General features: G+C 40.6%; 2 protein-coding genes across 5 annotated transcripts; one reads left to right on the plus strand and one right to left on the minus strand.

Moving 5' to 3' along the window:
• Window positions 1–139: 139 nt before the first annotated feature.
• smarcal1 (SWI/SNF related, matrix associated, actin dependent regulator of chromatin, subfamily a-like 1) lies at window positions 140–11,008 on the plus strand. Of its 4 annotated transcripts, XM_088314689.1 has the most exons (18): window positions 142–315; window positions 403–675; window positions 1,801–2,128; window positions 3,677–3,727; window positions 3,807–4,067; window positions 4,248–4,298; window positions 4,378–4,561; window positions 5,462–5,612; window positions 6,325–6,486; window positions 6,578–6,643; window positions 7,662–7,802; window positions 8,075–8,293; window positions 8,393–8,463; window positions 8,760–8,862; window positions 9,603–9,785; window positions 10,027–10,127; window positions 10,203–10,299; window positions 10,535–11,008. In XM_088314689.1, exons 2-18 carry the CDS (start codon window positions 451–453, stop codon window positions 10,619–10,621), a joined length of 2,481 nt encoding a protein of 826 aa, XP_088170815.1. In that variant the 5' UTR covers window positions 142–315; window positions 403–450; the 3' UTR covers window positions 10,622–11,008. The 4 variants fall into 4 exon arrangements, with proteins under 4 accessions (XP_088170816.1, XP_088170817.1, XP_088170813.1 ...); XM_088314690.1 differs by having other exon boundaries at window positions 140–675; window positions 10,027–10,124; XM_088314691.1 differs by having other exon boundaries at window positions 140–675; window positions 10,027–10,077.
• On the minus strand, window positions 9,903–19,837 carry nme9 (NME/NM23 family member 9). The gene is made up of 17 exons (XM_088314693.1): window positions 19,712–19,837; window positions 19,506–19,563; window positions 19,232–19,335; window positions 18,275–18,346; window positions 16,581–16,697; window positions 16,433–16,517; window positions 16,216–16,298; window positions 16,039–16,131; window positions 15,017–15,171; window positions 14,495–14,691; window positions 13,781–13,925; window positions 13,607–13,714; window positions 13,149–13,300; window positions 12,937–13,081; window positions 11,475–11,707; window positions 11,343–11,402; window positions 9,903–10,891 (listed from the first exon to the last, which is right to left on the minus strand). The coding sequence occupies exons 1-17, from the start codon at window positions 19,742–19,744 to the stop codon at window positions 10,827–10,829; spliced, it is 1,905 nt and encodes a 634-aa protein (XP_088170819.1). The 5' UTR covers window positions 19,745–19,837; the 3' UTR covers window positions 9,903–10,826.
• Window positions 19,838–20,348: the final 511 nt, after the last annotated feature.

A 20,348-nucleotide genomic window follows, 5' to 3' on the forward strand; every position in this document is an offset into this window, starting at 1 on the left:
ACCTTCCGTCTTAAGAAAAATAGTACAAGCAGGATTTATTTATGAATCTCTTTATTTATTTTATATATCTACACATCTATTTTATGTATACGGAACTAAGGCATTTGGGCCACGCCCTCAGCACGTGTCATCTTGTTATTTTACGTCACTTCCTGCGCGCCAGATATGTACTACGTCGTACGAAATATCCTCTACTCAACGGGTTACCAAGAGCTTGGAAAGTGGTTTACTTTATACGCCTCTAAAGGACATTCATGCGACCTTGCTGCATCGTTTGATTGTTGTCCCACCAAATGAACACTCACTTATATCCAGGTAAAACCATTTGACATTTTGAGCCGTCTTTTCATGCGTTGGCTAGCGTCGATAGCCGCTAACGTTAGCTTGTCCGCCACCTGACAGTCCAGATGTGGACACTATCTCCATGCTAAGTGAAGTCTGGAGGCAATCATGTCCATTCCGCTGACAGCCGAGCAACAGCGAATGATTGAGGAGAACAGACGGAAAGCTTTGGAGAGAAGAGCCCAGAGGCTCGGTCAGAAGGCGACTGGCACACCGGATCAACGTGCGACATCTGGACCGAAATCGTTTTCGCCGACTATTCGGCACGAAGCACACATCACCGGGAACCTCAAAGACGCAACGTTTGGCAACGGAGTCTCTTCGTCAGCACTGGTGAGGACAACATCGAGTGTTAACGTAGTAACGTTGACTATAATACGAACAAGAAATCAACCATCCAATTTTAATAAAATCTTTTTCCCCATGTTGGATGGATGGATAGATACGCTTTGTTGTTTGAAGCAGTTATAGATGAAAGATTGATTCAAAGTCTCCTTTAACCGGTGGATCAGAGATGTCATGAATAACAGCATGACGAAAAGAGAATAAATATTTATATTTAAATACTTTTTGACAAGTAGAATATTCTAAATTTGTCTTATTTTGATATATGTTGGAAAAAGTGTTTATTTTTTAGTTCTAAACATTTTAGATTTTAAATACATTTTAGGAGATTAAATTTATATTTTAAAAAAGTTCTACAATTTTAAGTTAAAATGCTTTTTTTTTTAAATAAATGTTTTCAAAATCAAAGCCCTGTATTTTTCAAGTTTCAAAAGTCATTTTTGGAGGGGGATTACAGTGGTTCTGCTGTATTTGCAGGTGATAGGGACTGGGCTGTCTCATAAATAACAAACGTCTGCGTATAATTGACACCCCTTTAAATTCATACATGTGTGTGTATATATATATATATATATATATATATATTAGCTGACAAAAATAATTTGAAATGCGTTATGCGCTTTCCATGAAAACAGGGATGTCCTTTGGGATTACATATGGTGAAAATAAACAACTCAAAAATAGCTAACAAAATACATTTTGAAGTCCACGAATATGCTAATCCACAAGTGGAGAACCACGCATAACCGTATGTGGGGTCCACTATACGTCAATGAAAGGTAGTAGTATTTTCATACTATTATAGTCAATATCACTTTAATCTTGAAATAATTACATTTTCATTAAACATAATTTTATCTCAAAATATAGAATTTTGTCCTTGGTAATGACTTATTCTCATATTAGAACTTTAATCTTAGATAGACGTGTGCTGAATTACTTTATCTCAAAATATGCAACATTTTAATTAAACAAACGTTTTCATTGCAGAATTAATCTACGTTTACTGTAATATATTTTCTCTTAAATGTTGCGCTAACATTCCTTCCCGCATCAGTGCTGGGTTACCCCGTGACGACTGTAATTCACTACAAATGCTGTCTTTCCTCGTAGACATCGACCAGTGATGCACCTCCCCCAGCCAAGCGCCAACTCGTCAACCAGCCCATGTTGAGCACTGACAGCAGCAGTAGTAGTACGAAGCCTGCTCAGCTCAGTTGTAAGCAGTCCTCTACCAGTGGTGCAGCAGCAGCATCCTTCTACAAACAACCAAACAAATCTACCTCAGACTGTACAACATTAAAGGCCGTGCCTGCTAAAAAGCCTGCGGTATCCATCTGGGGCAAATGTGTACCGCACACTGACGGACGCTTCAGGGTGGAGGTGGGCTACCACGCAGAGCTCATTGCTGCTTTTAAATCCATCCCATCCAAGACATATGGTAAGTATGCTGACAAGTAGTGAGCACAAGTACGTACACCCCAACACACTTCATTATTGTGGCGGCCGTTTTACGTAGCGCGTACCTGAACTGTGGACGACTGCTTAGCACGATGGCCTCACAGGTTAGAGGCGCAAGGTTCGATTACGGCTCCGGCCTTCCTGTGTGGAGTTAGCATGTTCTCCCCGTACCTGCGTGGGTTTAAAGGAAACATTTAAAGGGGAACAAATGAAGGCATTAAAAAAACAGATGGATTTAAGAGATTACAAGCAAAGTACAGAAATAAAAATTGTAACTCCTTTCCTCCAAGTATGACCTGAACCATTTTTGGACTGTTCCATTTAGTCCTACCCAGGTAGGTATTACCTGATGATAACTTGCAGATATAAGATCAAAACTGACTTTATAATAGCTATTTGTGAAATATAAATAATTAAATACTATTTGGAATTTATGATGGTTGTGCTAACCTTGTGCTCAGGCGTGCTTTTTTTTTTCAACAATAAAAGAGTTGCTTACCCGAGATTGATCAGTGTTGCCATCCAAGTCAAGCACGTAAACAAAAATGTCATATCTCTTGCTCCATTGGCTATTATGACCACTCGTATATTTTTTTTCCATGTGCAGGCCAACTGCTAGCAATGGCAGGCCAAAAGCTGACATATGTTGGCTAACGTAATCCTTGGCTCTGAGCTGACACCCAAATACTCTTTGTGGCCACATAAATCCAATTTATAATGCCTACACTCAGCAATATGGACATCTGTCCGGTGCAGATTTTATTTTAGAAAATAATTAGGCTGGCACCAACCACTTAATTGGTTACAGACCACAAAGGTTATCTCACTTACTGTCTTAGTGCTTTTTAAATATCTCACAGCTGAATTAGTCATTTGTCTTCTCAATTTTCTGTCATGTAACATTTGCAGCAACTTGTTGCTTTAAGGCCAATGGAAAGAAATTTATATGGATAATTTAATTCATCCTGTGAAGGAAATTACAGACTCACTCAATATAGACACCCAATTTTATAACTAAATGTAATCATTCACTACCAGCAATTAAGAAAAAAAATAGAGCTTTGTCGTCTTTAGCCGTCAATGGTCGTGAATGAGTTTTAAGAAGGGATTAAAGAGTTTATGTAAATTAATCTGAAATGTGAATTATTCTAACAACAATATAGCATTTCTTTTTAACCAACTATTGTTAAAAAACAAAACAAGCTTTCTTTGAACATGGCATAAGTTTCACTTAATTGCAACACTTTTTTGAGGACCAACTTGACTTTGCTGCCAAATTAATATCTAAATGTTTTTCTGACAGTCTTGTCACACATTTTGTACTTAAGGTAATTTTGCCATCATTGTCAGAACACTGAAGACCAAAAATAAGACATGAAGAAGGAATAAGAGATACAGAGAACGGTGGAGTCTTGTGGATATGCCATTTTGGCGCATTCAGACTTGTACATGAATTTGTGTTATGTCGCCAAGGTAGCAACAAAACTATCATACATCCCAAGGATCCCCTGTTCATTTTTTTCTTTAGACCCTGTCAACAAAATGTGGAACTTCAGCATGGAGGACTATCAACAGCTAAGTGTGTTTTAACAGTGTGCAACATCCCATTCATATTCTCCTGCTCCTTTCTAAGTAGATGTTTTTCTATTCCACTGCAGTGACCCAAGTGGCGTCCATCTCGTCGGTGTCTTTGCGGCCCCTGGAGGGCGCGGAGGCATTGGACATGGCGGCGATGACCAGCCACGCTCAAAATGGCTCTTCGCTGACCGCTCTGCTGAAGCTATGCAACGGCTGGCAGAAACCGGACGCCAACGTCCAGGGCCAATGCGTCCTGGTGTCACCCTCCAGATTTGAGGTTGATATCGGTTACCATGCCGACGTGATTGCAGCATTCAAGGAAATGCCGACAAAGTCTTACGGTACTAGTAACAAACGGTATTTCATATGTTCCTCAAATGTGGAGAGCCATATTGAATATGATTGAAATGTACTGCACATGGAAATACGCAATAAAATAATTGGATCTTGAGACGTTAAATCCGAATTGGACACTTGGACCTGCCGCGTAAATCAGTCCTCTCATCGTTAAATGATTGCAGACATGAAAACAAGAAAGTGGAGCTTTTCTCTGATGGACTACAAGAGACTGAGTGAGTTTTACTCAGTGGAGTTATCCACCCCCTGTTGTCCTTAGCCATCTTGTGTAATCGCATTGTGTTCCATTCTCAGTGGAGCTCCTCAGTAGGACAGCAGCCGTGGAGGTGGAGCCTCTACCTCGGGCAGTGGTCCAGGTCTTTTCTGCCAGCTTCGAGGGGCCTCGAGCCAGGAACTTAATCATCCCTGAGGCCGACCTGTCCTGCGTTGACCCTGCGATCACTAGCAGCCTCATGCCCTTCCAGATGGAAGGAGTCAAGTAGGTGCTTGTGGACAGCCGTTGGCGCCCCTTTTGTGGTAACCATAACATAGTTTCTGATTAATTTATAACGTTGTAATAGTAAACAGATTTCGCATAATGTAATAGTTAAAATATATGTGAATTATAATTACACTTTTTTGTTATTTTAAACTAATGAAATGTTTTAAAAAATGTTTGCCTAAGAAAAGGGAAGCGTTTCCGCACATATATTTCTATTACTTACATTAGAAATATGTATCAAATTTAACAAATAAAAAAAAATGTACACCTTTTTTTCTACACCAACCAATTTAAATCAAAACTGATTTTTGATTTTAACCGAACCAATGGAGTCGTTACATTTCAAAATGTACTGTCCTTGAATCGTATCGCACCCCCATTTATCAAGATATCTATCAAATCTTCTTTAATGAGTGATTTGCAGCACAGCAAATATAAATTGGTATCAGGTGGTTTGATATTGCTGATGATTCGTTGTTTCTTAGAATTTAACTAACCTGATAAGTTTGGTCTTTGGACAGCTTTTACATTGCGTTACATAAACATTACAAAAGCAATAGCTGTATTATATCAATCTGAACTTTTTCCCCCCGTGAATTCCAAATATTCTTAAAAAAAGAATGATAAACATGCAATATGTGTTTTCCACGAAAAATGTGTACCGTTGGGACAACCTTGAGGATCTGGTGATCCACTGTATAAATTAATCACAGAAACATTTTCACATGCTCACAGTTGACAGATATTAACGACATCCCCTGATCTTGAGGACAAGGAAATCTCCCCCCAAAACAACCAATCCCATAAAAATATTTTTTTTCCTTTTCCCCCTCATTTGGGAAACAGGCACACAGTTTTAGTCCAAATTGCCTCATCATCTCAACTGTCTCCTTGCAGTTATGCAGTGTCTAAACAAGGTCGCCTGCTCCTGGCTGATGACATGGGCCTGGGGAAGACTGTGCAAGCCATTTGCATCGCTGCCTACTACAGGAATGAGTGGCCTGTGCTGGTGGTGGCTCCATCTTCTGTGCGCTTCACCTGGGCCGTGGTACAAAAAAAAGAGACACATGGGAGACTTTATGGCTAATGCTGTATCATTCTAATCTGCTCAAAATGCTACAGCTTTCAAAGCTGGCTATATTGTTTTCTTTTTCCATTCCAGTGCCCTCTCCGAAAGCAGGGTAAAAATATACCAGGTTTCCCAAAAGTCACCATACACATCAGTTTTTTGTATGCACAACACGAGGCCTGCTGCATATTAGCATTGGTCAAGTAAAAAAAAAAAAAAACTTTTTTATGGTCTTTACTATTTTCTTTCTCCCCACCAAAACTCTTCTGTGCTTATCTCCAAGAAGCAATAACTAGCCACCGGCACAGCATTTTTCGACAAGACGGTCTTCAGGCATTTGACATGGCCCTCTCTGCCTGCCTCCTAAATGGCTATCAAACACATTCCCAATCAGAAGTTGGAATTGCCGCTGGGAGTAAAGTCAGATGATGTGGTCGAGATTGACTTGGGTCTTATCTTAGCTTTTAGCTCTTCCCCTCTGGCCAAATCAGCCACCAAGCACAGGCATAACCGCAAAGTGACTTGAAGAGAGAGGGACAAGAAATCTCTCTGAGGAATTAAAATGTGTCTTCAGTGGGTCACGTTTTCATGGCAGTGTTTGAACGTTAACGCGTGTCGTTTAGTATGTGTTACTACCCTCGTTCCCCCTTATTTTTGCCATCATTAATATTGTACACTTTTTGTTCAACAGTCTTTCCGACGCTGGCTCCCCTCTCTGAGTCCCGACAGTGTTAATGTGGTGGTGAAGGCCAAAGACAATCTGCGGGCGGGGCTGGTCAATATCATCAGCTATGACCTCCTAAGCAAGATGGACAAACAATTGCCAGGGAATCCCTTTCACGTCCTCATCATGGTGAGTTTGAGTCGTCCGATTTGTAAAAGGAATTTTTGTGTTCGATTGAAAATATAGACTTGCAAAAACATTGTTTCCTCCTTCTGTGCAGGATGAGTCTCACTTTCTAAAGAACATAAAGACGGCTCGTTGTAAAGCTGCATTGCCATTATTAAAGGTGCTTGTCTTTAATCTTTTACATACCATGAACTTGTCAGGTTCATACACTTCATTATGTGCACTTGTGCAATTTATTGGAATTTATAATGTATAATTATTTTACATGTATTCTAACATTTTTTGTAAATTTGATGCAATTAATTTCATTGTCTATTTTTAATTTGTCTCGGATTAATAATTTCATTACATTCATTAGACTTAATGGTAGTTTGCACTTTACTGCATTCTTCTATTTTAAATCATTTAAGTTGTAAAATTTATTAATTAAAATATAAAGGTGTTATACTAACTAAGGAAGGGCATTTGATAAAAAAAAACATTTTTACCATAGTTTTTACTTTTTACTATTTAACATTTATTAGACTAAATATGATGTTCCTTTACTTTTCAAATAATTCATTTATGGGTAAATTTTCTCCAATTTAATCTCTAATATTTCATAGGTTGGGCATTTGAGGAAATAAACTTATTTTAATTATTTTTTTAAACATTTCATTGAAGCTACAATGTGTTTTACTCATTACAATTATTAGACCAAATTGGAATGTGCAGTTGACTGAATTTATTTATTTTTAATTATTTGTTCGCATTTATATATGTGCTTTATTATACCATTTACATTAATGCTATTAAGGATGAGTATGTGGCAAATTATTATTATTTTTATTTAAATGACACTATTCATCCAATGATTATACAAAGTATAGATGGGCATTTTACTAAATGACTTGGTCTGCGGGGGAAAAAAACTAATATTGAATTAATAAAATAATGTTTTTGACATGATGTGACTGGAATGGGAATTTATTTGAATGTCGAACTTTTGTTTTAATCTCAGTGTTGTCCTGTTGATGCCAAGAGCAATTCATATTATTCTTTTGACAGTAATCTAGTTGCCAGGTAGTGATTTCCATATTCTTCAAGTTGCCTTTAATCGAGTGTGGTCCTGCTTCATGAACAGGAGTCATTTCTTGACTCACAGCCTGCATTGTGTCGTTTCTTCTTTTTCCCCTCAGACAGCTAAGAGGGTCATTCTCCTGTCGGGGACCCCCGCCATGTCCAGACCCTCTGAGCTCTACACACAGATCCTGGCTGTTAGACCCACGCTATTCCCTCGCTTCCATGAGTTTGGGCTGCGCTACTGCGCTGCCGAACAGGTGACTAACCACTCACTGATACCTGCTGATAGAGAATTGTTGGTTAGTTCCAACACTTTGTTTGGTCCTGTGGATTCATTTTACTTTCTTAAAAGAGATATTTAAAGGAGATGAAGTCCTTGAGACCACCATGAGCATGAGCAATTATCCAATATAGATTGTGGTACACCGAAGACTGAAAATTGGTTCTTAGCCGACTTTGATCAGAATAATTGGAAAAATGCTCAAATATGGTCCAATTCATTGTATGCGTGTAACCAAACGTCTTCCAGTTGACCTGGGGATGGGACTACTCAGGCTCCTCCCATCTGGGCGAGTTAAAACTGCTGCTGGCCGAGTGTCTGATGCTGCGGCGCCTCAAGTCCGACGTCCTCTCCCAGCTTCCCTCCAAACAGCGAAAGGTTGTCACGGTGACAATCGACGGGATCAGCAACCGAACCAAAGCGGCTCTGTCGGCCGCCGCGAAGGAGTTAGCCAGAGTACATAATAATGTAAGTTAGTTCACCATACTCCAGTATACTTTCCCCTTAGTGTTTTGAAATGCAACCAGCACTTTGCCACAAGTGTCTTTTTTTTGTGCTCTTTTTCAGAAAAGGGATGAAAAGGAAGCCCTCCTCATTTTTTACAACCACACAGCTGAAGCCAAGCTTCAAGCCATTTCGTACGTATATGCTTCCTTTACAAAAAAAATGTCAAACCTGGTTGAATGTGATGAGGTAAAATTATATATGTATACTTAAACGTACGTAAAGAATTTCAAATGTCTACAATAAATAAATAAGCCCAAACTGAGGCTGTAATTATCCTTACAAAATGACAGTTAGGCTTAAATCTGTCCAAAGATGTTTAATATGAGCCTAATCGTTTAAGAGGTGCAAAAAATATTTTATTGTAATTTTATAAAAGTGAAACAGAAATAAGCACTCGCAGTAAATGTTGCTCTTCCGCCACTGACAGGGAGTATATCACAGACATGCTGGAATGTGGGAGGGAAAAGTTCCTGGTCTTTGCCCATCACAAGTTGGTCCTGGATCACATCATGAGTGAACTCATTAAAAAGGTGAGTGACAAACGTTAACAGGAGGCGGACAGAAAAAGAAGAAAAAGCAGCAAATGCTATTGAGTTAGGGGTGTATTATTGGGGTCATTGTCAGTGATGGGGGGGAACAGCCCCCCAACTCTCCTTAAAACACAGTGCCCTTTTAGCCTCGTCTTCGTATAAGATCAGAGAAAACTATGCATGATTGTCTTTGCTCCAGCTAAGAGCACTTAAGACCATCCCATTAACTTACACTCCAAGTGGAATTTTCCAAAGCTGTCTGAACCATCATCACATTAAATATTGAAGCGCCGGACAGTAAAAACACTCTCCGAATGTCTTTTTACCCTTTTACGACACAGTATTTGGGCCATACGGATGAGAAGCATCCATCCGTCCATTTTCTATACTGATTGTCCTGTTCAGGCCCACGGCAGGGGAGCTGACTTTGACGCAATATCAAACTACACCTTCGACTGGTCGCTGGTCCGATCGCAAGGCACATATAGAGAGAGAGACAACCACTCACATTCTCAACTGTCAATTGAGCACACGCTACCTGCAATTATGGGAATAAAATTTTTATCAAGATTATTCAAGAAGGTTTTGTGAATTTCCCAGGCAACAATATCTTAAGAATTTTATTATTTCTTTTTTTTGCACTTTAACCTTTAACCACTGATAGCATTGCACCAATAAAGAATGGGCGTCTTGTGTGTTGTGGGTTCTTGCACGCTCCTTCAGTGTCACGTTCTCAACAGGATGTCTCGTTCATTCGCATCGATGGCTCCACGCCGTCGAGTGAGCGCCAGAATCTATGCGACAAGTTTCAGTATTCGGCCAACACGTGCGTGGCCATCCTGTCCATCACCGCTGCCAACATGGGCCTGACGCTGCACGCCGCCGACCTGGTCATCTTCGCTGAGTTGTTCTGGAACCCCGGAGTAAGGATTGATGATAAAAAATGATGCGTCAAATGTTCTTTTTTGTCACTTACTACAGTGGTACCTTGACCTATGGGTTTAATTCATATCCGGGACCAAGTTCGTAATCGTATTTCAAATAAATAGTCTCCACCATTCAACTTCCAGAAATGACCGCATTTTTATTATTACCTGTTTTTAAAAAAATTAAAGCATTATTGTCTCAATGTGTATTGTAATTCTAATATATTGTGCACGGCAGGTTCTCATCCAGGCTGAAGACAGAGTCCATCGGATCGGTCAAACAAACAACGTGAGCATTCACTACTTGGTCGCCAGGGGAACAGCTGATGACCACCTGTGGTATGCATGACAGCCATCCGTACTACTATAGAGAGTGCGGGAATTCTGATGGTCCCCCCCCCCCCCTCTCCGCAGGCCAATGATCCAAGAAAAAATGAAAGTGCTGGAGCAGATCGGCCTGTCCGAGTCAGACCTCTCAGCCAATGCAGTGACATCTGAATTCCACTCTAAGGTAGCAAAATGGCCTCCCATTTCCTTTCCATTAATATTAAAGCTGCAAGCAGTGATGCATGGACACTACACCACTTTTTTTTTCACGGCTAGTCCTTAAAACGATCATCAAACTGAAAGAATGAGACGAGTAAATAATGTATTTTAAAAACTATTTCGAGACTGAACAATTTTTTTTAGATAGTTTTAGATCATGTTACGTCCACTGTATAATGTTCTGATTTGAAATTGTGTAGGATCCCGATCAAAAAAGCATCATGGAGATGTTCGAGAGGTCTTTCAATGATGTCGACGACGACGACATGGATGCAGGAGACCAGTAGGACAATTCAACTTTGATGTTCATAAAAAGAGTTCATCCATCATGGCCGAAAGACTTACAAATAATGTTCTAACTCACCTGGAGAAAACAAAATAAATGTGTACAGTAGGTAAAGACTGAATACGGCAAATTGACAGGTTGTTGCATGTTAAAAAGGACTTCAGCTCAAGAGCCGTTTTCAGGTTGTCTTCCAGTGATGATAGGTTTTAAAACGTTGGTCCTTCTTTCGTTTCTGTGGTTGGGCTCTGAAGATTTGATTCCCGTCTGTCACCTAAAGATGAAGGAAAATACAATCAGGTCATTTTCATCATCAGTGCAAAAACTGTACATACACATGCTGCCTTGAGTACAAACTCCAAAAAGAATAATAAATATATTGTTACTTGAATACCCCCCTGACTGTTTTTGTCAAAACTGAGTCGTGTTGTCTATGTGTGCCCTGCGATTGGCAAGCAACCAGTTCAGGGTGTACTGCACCGACTGCCCCAAAACATCTGGGATAGGCTCCAGCACGCCCGTGACCCTCGTGAGGAGAAGCATTTCAGTTAATGGGTGGATGGATGAAATGTCAATTATATTAAAAATAATTCAATAAGATAATACATAAAATTATCAGAATTAATCCTAACAACAATGTGCATTTATAATGGATACAAATTTAAATAGCATTGATGTCAATATTACTAATTGATGCTATAAATAATTCAATCATTCAGTCATACCTTCATATTGTTGCTGATGTTTATCCGGAGTAGCATCATTTGTTTGCATGTCGTTTTTATCTGAATAAGAATTAATATTAAAACAAGCCCTAATAAATAGCAGTTGTGTAACAGACACCTCCATGTTTTTACCAAAAGTCTCAGTGAGCTCAATTTGTTCACCAAAAATGAGCTGGATCTCGTCCTGGGCGTGCTTCTGGCTCGAGGAGCCGTGCACGGAATTGCGGAGGACGTCAGAGGCCAAACGGGCCCTCAGAAAGTCGGGGAACTCCGCCTTTGCCCGGTCGGGATCTGTGGGACCCATGGCGGCCCTCCACTCTTCCACTGCGTTTTCTTTTTCCAGCACCATCATCACACTCGGACCACTGACATGTGAGAAGACACAGTGGTCACGTGGGCATTTTATGTTGTCTATAGTCAGGTGAGATAATATGCTCACCTGTAAATTTGTGTTTGGTTTCTGTGTGACATTAACCAAGTAATTGATTTCCGCAAATGTGTTTGTGAGTAATGCGTTCTGCACTTATGTCCTATTTAACCTTAACAATTAACAAACGCCACCAGACTGATTCCCTCCTTGATTTTGTCAGCTAGGCTGGCAGATGCAGAGCTACTTGCAAGTGATGGTCGAACAACACAGTTAGAGGCACTATTCCCCATGAGTGTGACGCCCCTCGAAACTGAAAGGTAAGCAGAGCTGCATTTAGTTTTATTAAATGCACAGACTTACCAATGGTTGGGCAGAATATGGCCTGTTGTTTGAAATGGGATCATTTCAACAAGAAAAATGGTGTAAAGTGGCGTCTTCAAATGCGACTAATTAATTTCGTGACGACACTCATAACTTAAAACACTCCTATATCAAATAATATAACATGAAAAGAAATGCCATTAACCATTTTCAGGCTCTCAATTACAATGTTTAAATTGACAGTAAACTTAAACCTGGAGTGGCATTAAAATGTTTGGAGACTTTTTTTTTAAATAATTATTCCCTATTTGGCAACATGCCACTTTTTATGTGTTGAGTTGAATTTTTGCTCGCAAGTCAAAGCAAAAAAATCAACCAAACAATGGATCGTATTTCGAAAAACTTATTTAAAAAAAAAAAAAAAACAAAGAAAAAAATACAAGTCAGGTCACGCTTATTTTAAGGCAGAACTGTTGTACGATTTTTGGGGGTTGTGTCACATCTTATTAAACAACTGCATAATGAAATTAAAATTGTAGGGGAAAAAGCAGAATATGTCTCCATGAAGTAGCAGTACTAAAACAAGTCCCATGTATCGTACATTACACGAACTTGAAGTGATGTTGAGGGGAAGTGATGCCAAAGTCTGAATTGGTCTACGCTCACATCCCTCAGTCCGTTCTATTAGAGCCGTTGTGTAATAGCTAAGTGGAAGGCGCCCGAGACGCTCATTGAAGCGGAAGATAATTTCACAACTTAAATGTGCTGTTTAAAAAAAAAAAAAAAAAAAAAGACTTCCTGGCTGCCTGCCTGAGGCTAGCTTCTGCTTCTAAAAAGTGCAGAAAAACTTGTTGTGTCTCCTGTGGGGGTGTTTCTCCGGGTTGGGGTGGGGGGTCAACTAACCTGCACATGAACTCCACAAGCTGGCTGAAAAAGGGCTGCTCCTTGTGCTCTTTGTAAAATCCTTCAGCCATCTCCCTGGAGAGAAGCTTCTCCTCAATTCGCCTGATGAAGAACCTTCTGTTGCGGATCTCCTCCAAAATCTTGTCTGTAGGGGAGCCATTGCGGCAAATAGTCAGCTACATGACTTTTTTTTTTTTTTTTAAATGCCGAACCTTTGTGTTGGTCCACAGCGTCTGGTTTGATGACAGCCAAAGTTTGCTGCACGGGAAAGAAGAAGCTGATTTCTCTGGAGGCCTCCTCAGCAGATTGACTTCCATGCAGCTGGTTGACCGAATCGCCTTCCACGGAAAAGCGGGCCCTGAGGCTAGGAAGTAAGATCAGAGGCAGCGTCATGGTTACAATCAAGTCGTCGTTCAGTGATCACCAACGTATCGACAGCTTTTGCTTTTTCTTTGGCTTTTTGTGCATTTGTAACGATGCCGAGAGTTCAGATGGGAAAATGGTTTTGAAATCCCCCCCAAAAATCCGTTGCCAAGCATCCAAGGAACTTTTATGCTGGAGAGTAAATTATCCAATATATCAGGCAGGAGTAACATGTTTAAATTTTTAGTGCTTATTATTTGACGAGAGCAAAGTTTGAGTGAAATGAAAAAAAAAAAAAAAATTTCACCATTCAGGGTGCTCCTCATTGGCTCTTTTAAGATCAAAAGGACCGAGCATGTTCTTCCAGTGTTGGACAGCATCTTCTCTGGTAAGCGCCAAAGCCAGGACTGGCCCTCTGTGTGAACATGCACATGGTGAGTCAACATCACATCAATAGTCGTCGCCTTTGTGTTGCAATTACCTCGTCATGCTTTGGAGCAGTGCAGGGAAGTAGTTGTTCTCATTGCAGTGGACGTAAAAATCTCTGGCTTGCTCTTCTGTCAGCATCACCTCTCTTTGCAGAGACACTTTGAAGCCTGACTTGTTTATATGCGTCAGAATCTCCTCTAAAGAGACCACACATAGCGAATATGGACTTGTATCAGTGTTGTAAACACAAAGGATTGCATCTTCAAGTAAAAAAAAACGATATTCCGACTGACATTGTTAAGGGACACGTCTGGTGAGTGACGTGGGTGTCGGCGAATGAACGAGTCTGCTGTTATGAGCGCAGGTATGAATGCTATTTTGTTTGCGGCAGATATTTTGTTTTGTATGATTTGATTTATTTGACTGATCTTTGATGCATCTCAGGTGCATTTTTCCCCAAATCAACTGCTGGCCATTGATTAAGGGTAAGTTTGAAATCAAGTGTTTTAGGATCACAGTTTGTAGTGTATTTATAGTTTGAATTGTTGCGAGAAGCAATTGTCGAAACATTTTTAGAGGTGCTGTTAACAGATCATATTTTTTTCCTCGCGAGGGCTTACTTTATTGCTGACAGTCGGTGTTATTCACTTGGTGGATTTGTGTGATGTACAGTTGCAATTCCATTTTCTATCCCGACCACCTTAAGCTCTGTATGGTTGCAAGCACATGCACAGACATGTGCTTTTGCATTTGGCTCCAACCCCACCTCTGTTTTCCCTGGCGACGTCAGGGCGGATGAGAGCCAGCGTCCTCTCCACACGCTCTTCTTCCGCATCCTGCGCCCTTCCCGAGGCCGCGCTGAAGTCGGGGAAGAAGAAGGCAAGCTCCCTGCCGGCCTGATCCTTGTCCTCGCTGCCATGCACGGCGTTGAACAGCGTGCGCGTGCCGTATTGCGCCCGCAAGCTGCCGACACCCGGGATGGGGGCAGGGAAATAAGAGAAGAGCAGATGGTGGCTCGGCTGGTTCTGTGGCCGTGGAGGAGCATCATATATGGGTGTGTCTGAGGGAGCAGACGGCTCTTTTTGCTGTGTGGAAAGCTGACATTCTTCCACACTAGTGCATCGACTTTCTAGTTATATCTTCTGCACCGGTGTTTCCCAACCTTTATTTGTGCAACGCATATATTTTATCTAAGAAAAACCTCCTGGCGCATCACCAAACAAAAACTGCACAAAAATATTGTGGCCTATTTGTTTGGGATAGTTGAAAAGCATTTTAACGATCTCACCTCTCTGGCTTTTCTCGCTTGGCTTCTTCGATGTTTGCGGGGCCAATGAAGTGGAGCCACTCTTGCACCACGTCCGACGAGTCCTTGGGCTGAGAGAGCACCAGAATGTGTGAGGGCCCGCCGGACATGAACTGGACCAGGTCTTCGAAACACTCCTACAGGTCAAATACACACACACAAAATAGACACGGAGCAACTGAATTATTGTAATTTGAGATTAATTGCATCTTCATAAATTCAGTTTTTTTTATGTGTTTAATAAATCAGTATTATTTGAGTTGAACTTTAATTCATTTCGATGTATGTGTATATTGTATAAATGAATATTTCAAGAAAATGATGCCAATACCCTTTCTGGCATATTTAGAGTATTTATCAAATCTCTAAAGATTATGACTACCAACAAATTGCACACCATGCAAAATGAGTGATGAGTCAGCAGTTGGATTTAAGCCCCTGCAGAAAATATGTGCAGAGTGTGTGATGGAGTGCAGACAAAATGAAGGATTTAAGATTTTACTCCCATGAGAATGTTTAAGAATTCATATCAACCAATATCACACCTAGTTGCTTTTTTGCCGTATCGAATTTGCTGACGTGGCTACTAACATGAGTATGCACAGCGGATATTTAACTCGGTTTACTATAACTACCCGTAATATGACAAATTTGATGATAATGATAAGCACTGCAATGCGTCACATCATGTCACACCCACATTAAATAATTTTAAAAAATCCCTTTGAATTAACATTTTTTAAACACTAAAATGCTGATAAAAATTATTTTTTATTTTAAAAAAAAAATGGAGGAAATTAGGTGAATATGCCAATACATGGGTGCCAAATCGTGAGTATGCGTTCTTTAATGTTATAAAAATGCAATTGAAAAAAAAATAAATAAATAATGCAAAGACCGTGCAATACAAAACGGTTGCACTTAAAGACCCCGTGGAGTGATTTCAGACTATATCTTCAACATATAAGTACATGTTTGAGGATATTTCTAAAACTCTACCCTACCTCTGTGCTTTTGTCCTGGTAAAATTGTCGCGCTTGGGCCTCGGTCAACATCCGCTCGTCTTGGGCCAGGATCTCAAACCCTGCGTCTTGTATCTAATTGGCGACAGCAAAATGAATTTTTGACAAGAGGCTGGCAAAATAACGCGCAAGGTGGGGAAACAAAAGTCCCTTGTGTACCTTCATAATGATTTCATTAGCCTTGCCGTGAGCAACTGCATCCGGTTTGATGACGGCCACAGTGTAGGACTTGCTGGCGGGAACTGCGGGGAAAGCAGTTGGAGAGATGAGCAACAGCAAATGATGGCCATTAAGAACTGTTGCGGCCATTAAGACAATAGCCGCATTGTTGTTGACGCAAGAATGAAGAAACAAGATTATATTATTTCCACAGCACCTATCATGCTTTCGCCGTCATCTGAACGATGATGGGCCCCCTGCTCTTCTGTCTTCTCACCCTCTGTGAGATCATTATCTACAACCTGGAAGGCAAATGAAATAATGAGCAGCGTCTGACTCACTGTATACGTTGCAGCTGACTTTACCACTTTACGTTGACCGCCGTTCTCCAGCACTAGTTTCTCCTTGGCCAGTTGCTCTACGATCATCCTCTGAAGGAGAGGTGCGTTGGCCCCTCGCAGCACAGCCACGAGCTCGCCACCCTGGAGCACTCAAACACAAGTTAAGTAAGTCCTCATTTATCATTACGGCTTATGGTCCACAACTTTCACCCGAGATAGTGAAAATCTGTGATTTAGCAACGTTATGTATATATTTTATTATCGATATAAATTTGAAAATGTTATGACCTTACCTACACTCTTATCTACCGTTCCCATATTGTAATGAACACTTTCTATTAGGGCTGAGAATCTAATCTGTCAAATTTTAGAACCCATTGTGGCGGGCCAATCAAAAAGTTTGACTAGGAGCAGATGGATGCAGTGTTTTGGTAAGCTCACCTCATCTGAGAAAAAAATACATTTAAAAAATACATCTTTGACACACCGCAGCATTTAGAAAATAAAACATTAACAAGGTTTATTCATTCATTCGGCGGGCTGGATTAAAACGTTTAACGGGCCGCATGTGGCCCCCGGGACGTAGTTTGCCCACGCCTGTTCTACTGCAGTTTGCGTGTTCAGTGATTCGATGTCAGTTGTTGCCGGAGCAGCAATTGTATGAATGTGGTAGTGACTGAAAGTGCACCGGATTGATTATGTGTCGACCTTTGACCTCTTTGTGGATGGCATTACAACACAGTCTAAATAGCAGCTATAATAAATAAGCAAACACTGTTTATGTCACGGTGTCGGCTCATAGACGTGTTTTGCAAGTCCGTTCATCTTTGCAAGAGGCACGTGATCTTTTTTATTTATTTATTTATTTTTATTTGTGACGTAGTCTCAAATGTTTTACACTTTGTCTTCTACCCACTCTGCGAAACTTGAACTGCCATACGGCGAGGGATGACTGGCGCTCCACCTTCAAGACTATCCATCCAAATGTTTCTAAGGCGCTTGTCCTCATTAGGGTTGCGAGGGAGCCGAGGCTTATCCCAGCGGACTTCGAGTGAGAAGCATGATGTGTGTCTTCTTTATTCCGTGCTCTAATAAAATATATACCTACGTTTTGAATTTGAAGAAAAAAAAAAAAATCCCATTTTATTTTTTCCAATTACAAAGGCTTCAGTGAACGCCTGTATTAAGCTAGCATGGTTCAGCACCTCCAACAAGATTAAAAAACATTGATTTAGAGTCATTGACGAACCTAGAAGATATGTTTTTGAAACGGGGGAGGAAGGTGTAGCCCCGGGAGCAAAACCACATAAGCAGGCAGAGAAAATGCAAACTGGGATTTGAACCCCAAACCTCAGAACTGTGAGGCACACATACAAACCAGGAGTGGGTTGCCTTAAAAGCTTTATAAATCATATAACAGCATCGACTAATAATATAATGAGGGTTATAAAAATAGTCCAAGTTTTACAAATAGATGCCTCCCTTCAATAAAAGCCGATCAACATTCCGTACGCTCTTCAGTATAGTAAATAAATACCCCTGGCCACTTTATGAGGAAAATACAGTATGACACAGCAAATAAGACTCTCACTCTGCTCTCACTCTCTGAGCATCTATGCTGTCTGCCTTGCCGCAAACACACGCACACACACACACATGCACACACACACTGTAATAACATTACAAGAGCCTTTGGAGTAATACTGAGTCTGACTCACCCCATAGAACAGGAAGGTGGGCTCACATTTCCCTCGATATTTCTCCAGAGCATCAATGCAGTCTGCCTCGGCCTGTACACACACACACACACGCACACCCCCGCACGTACGCGCACACACAATTTCAGGCATTCTAATGTGAATTTTATCATTTGTAGCATTCCCACCAAGATTGTGCAAAGGGTTTCCCCCAGGGCCACATACGACCCTGCTCAACTCGTTATTCCGAATTACATCCAGTAATGTTTGTAGAATTAATGAAGCTGTGAGTCACCTGTTTCTAAATAATTTGTTAATTGATTTAATATTTCTAAAAAAAAGTATTTGTAAAATAATTACAAATAATTCAATTGTTCTTTCACTCATTCGTTGCCAATCTTCCCAATTACAATATGTATTTGTCATCTACAGCCTTCAATGTCACCAAGTTAATTTTATGTAATTTAAATATACTTCCTAACTATTTTACCGCCTCATCTATGAATCAGCAGGTCAATCTGTTAAAAATATAACGTAAGCATCAATCCATTATCCGAGCTGCTTATCCTCACGAGGGTCGCGGGTGTGCTGGTGCCTATCCCCACCATCTTCGGGCAATAGGCTGGGTACCCCCCGAACTGGTTACCATTGAGCAGACCAGTTTACCCATCCATCATTTATCACACTTGCCTCACTCTAATCGCCACCAAGATCGCAGGTGAACCCACTCATCCCTTTGTCTCTGCAGACTGCTGCCATCAGTGAAGGAAACTGCAGAGCCTTCGGACCAAAACTAGCAAGCCTCAAAGACAATTTCTTCCAGCAGGGAGTCAGGATGCTCAACTCACTTTCTGCTTTGCCCCACTACTCCTCCTTGGCACCATGATAGGAATGCTATTCCAGGTATGTTGTATGTATATCATCCATGTATAACTCACACATCTGACAATAAAGTCACGTGAAATTGAACTTGCTTACTGTAGCGAAATGTAACAGGTCGTCACCGAGTTCATTGTTGATTTTTCTTAGGAGGCTGATCACAGCTCGACAGGGGCCACACCAGTGCTGGTACACGTCCACCACTGACGAGACAAGACAGAGGAGGGATGCCGTTCCCGCAGTCACCACTCGGGGTCGCCATAGTACGATAAAATTATCGTTCAAACAGCAGACAGGTACGTTAATGAGCAGTCTGAAACACGTGTCGCTCAAAATAAATTGATATAAATGGAGACAAGTATACAGCTCTTACCCGTTAAACCCTTTGTTGCAAGAACATCCTCCCATTGCTCTTGGTTAGTGGCGGAAGCCTGTGAAATGCGTATATAAATAAAGTTGTATTGTATTGGAGTGGAAAAGGGCGAAATAATGTCAGTAGAATGAAGAAGGAACTGCTCATGGCTGTGAGTGAAAACTTTTTTTTTGTCTGTGTCTGTTGAAATAACCTGTTCGTCATACCTGCAAAGTAGTTTCTTTCTTCTTCCCTGCCATCGGACTGAACTTAAGGTACTGTGTGTGCGTGTTTCTAAAAGTACACTGAAAATACGCAAAAATGCAAGCGTCGAGGCTAGTACGACATGTCGCTATTGCTCGTGTGGGCATTCAGTTGCTAGGCAACGAATTCGAAATTTCCGGTGCCATGACTGAAATCTTCTAATATGACAAAATAAATGGCAACAGAAAAAGCCGATTATTGTTATTATTCCTATGACCTTTATGTTGGACTTAATATTTAGTTGGAGAATAAACGAATAAACACTGTATCGTGTGAGAATACAACGTTCAATACACTTTATAGCCACCAGAGAGCGCACTTGTTAAAAAAATAACTCCAACGTTCACCGAAACGAACAACAGATAGATAATGCTCAGATTTGATCGAGGCTGTCATTGAGCGTTTAATTTCAAATTGTTAATATGGTTGAGGTTTGCAGTGCACTGCATCGGACTGAGCTCATTTAAATGTTTTGGCTCTCTCGGTTGGATTAGGTAATTTTAATAGATTGTGTAGGTTTACCTGCTTAAAACAACTAAAATAAAAGTATAAATTTAAAATGTTGGGTTTCACAAGTCAGGAAGTATGACATACTAGCAG

This window comes from Idiotropiscis lumnitzeri, chromosome 14 (genome assembly GCF_059441095.1).
Source record: "Idiotropiscis lumnitzeri isolate Australia: NSW breed Sydney's pygmy pipehorse chromosome 14, RoL_Ilum_1.0, whole genome shotgun sequence".
NCBI classification, from domain to species: domain Eukaryota; kingdom Metazoa; phylum Chordata; class Actinopteri; order Syngnathiformes; family Syngnathidae; genus Idiotropiscis; species Idiotropiscis lumnitzeri.

Bases quoted from the DNA above. Each gene is read 5' to 3' on its own strand.
- nme9 (XM_088314693.1), bottom strand. From the start codon at position 19,744: ATGGCAGGGAAGAAGAAAGAAACTACTTTGCAG. The intron at 19,564-19,711 runs GTATGACGAACA...CGCATTTCACAG, and splicing joins AGAAAGAAACTACTTTGCAG to GCTTCCGCCACTAACCAAGA. The intron at 16,698-18,274 runs GTGAGTCAGACT...TGAGTGCTCCAG, and splicing joins CCACCTTCCTGTTCTATGGG to GGTGGCGAGCTCGTGGCTGT.
- smarcal1 (XM_088314687.1), top strand. From the start codon at position 451: ATGTCCATTCCGCTGACAGCCGAGCAACAGCGAATGATTGAGGAGAAC. The intron at 5,613-6,324 runs GTACAAAAAAAA...TTTGTTCAACAG, and splicing joins TGCGCTTCACCTGGGCCGTG to TCTTTCCGACGCTGGCTCCC. The intron at 10,128-10,202 runs GTATGCATGACA...CCCTCTCCGCAG, and splicing joins ACAGCTGATGACCACCTGTG to GCCAATGATCCAAGAAAAAA.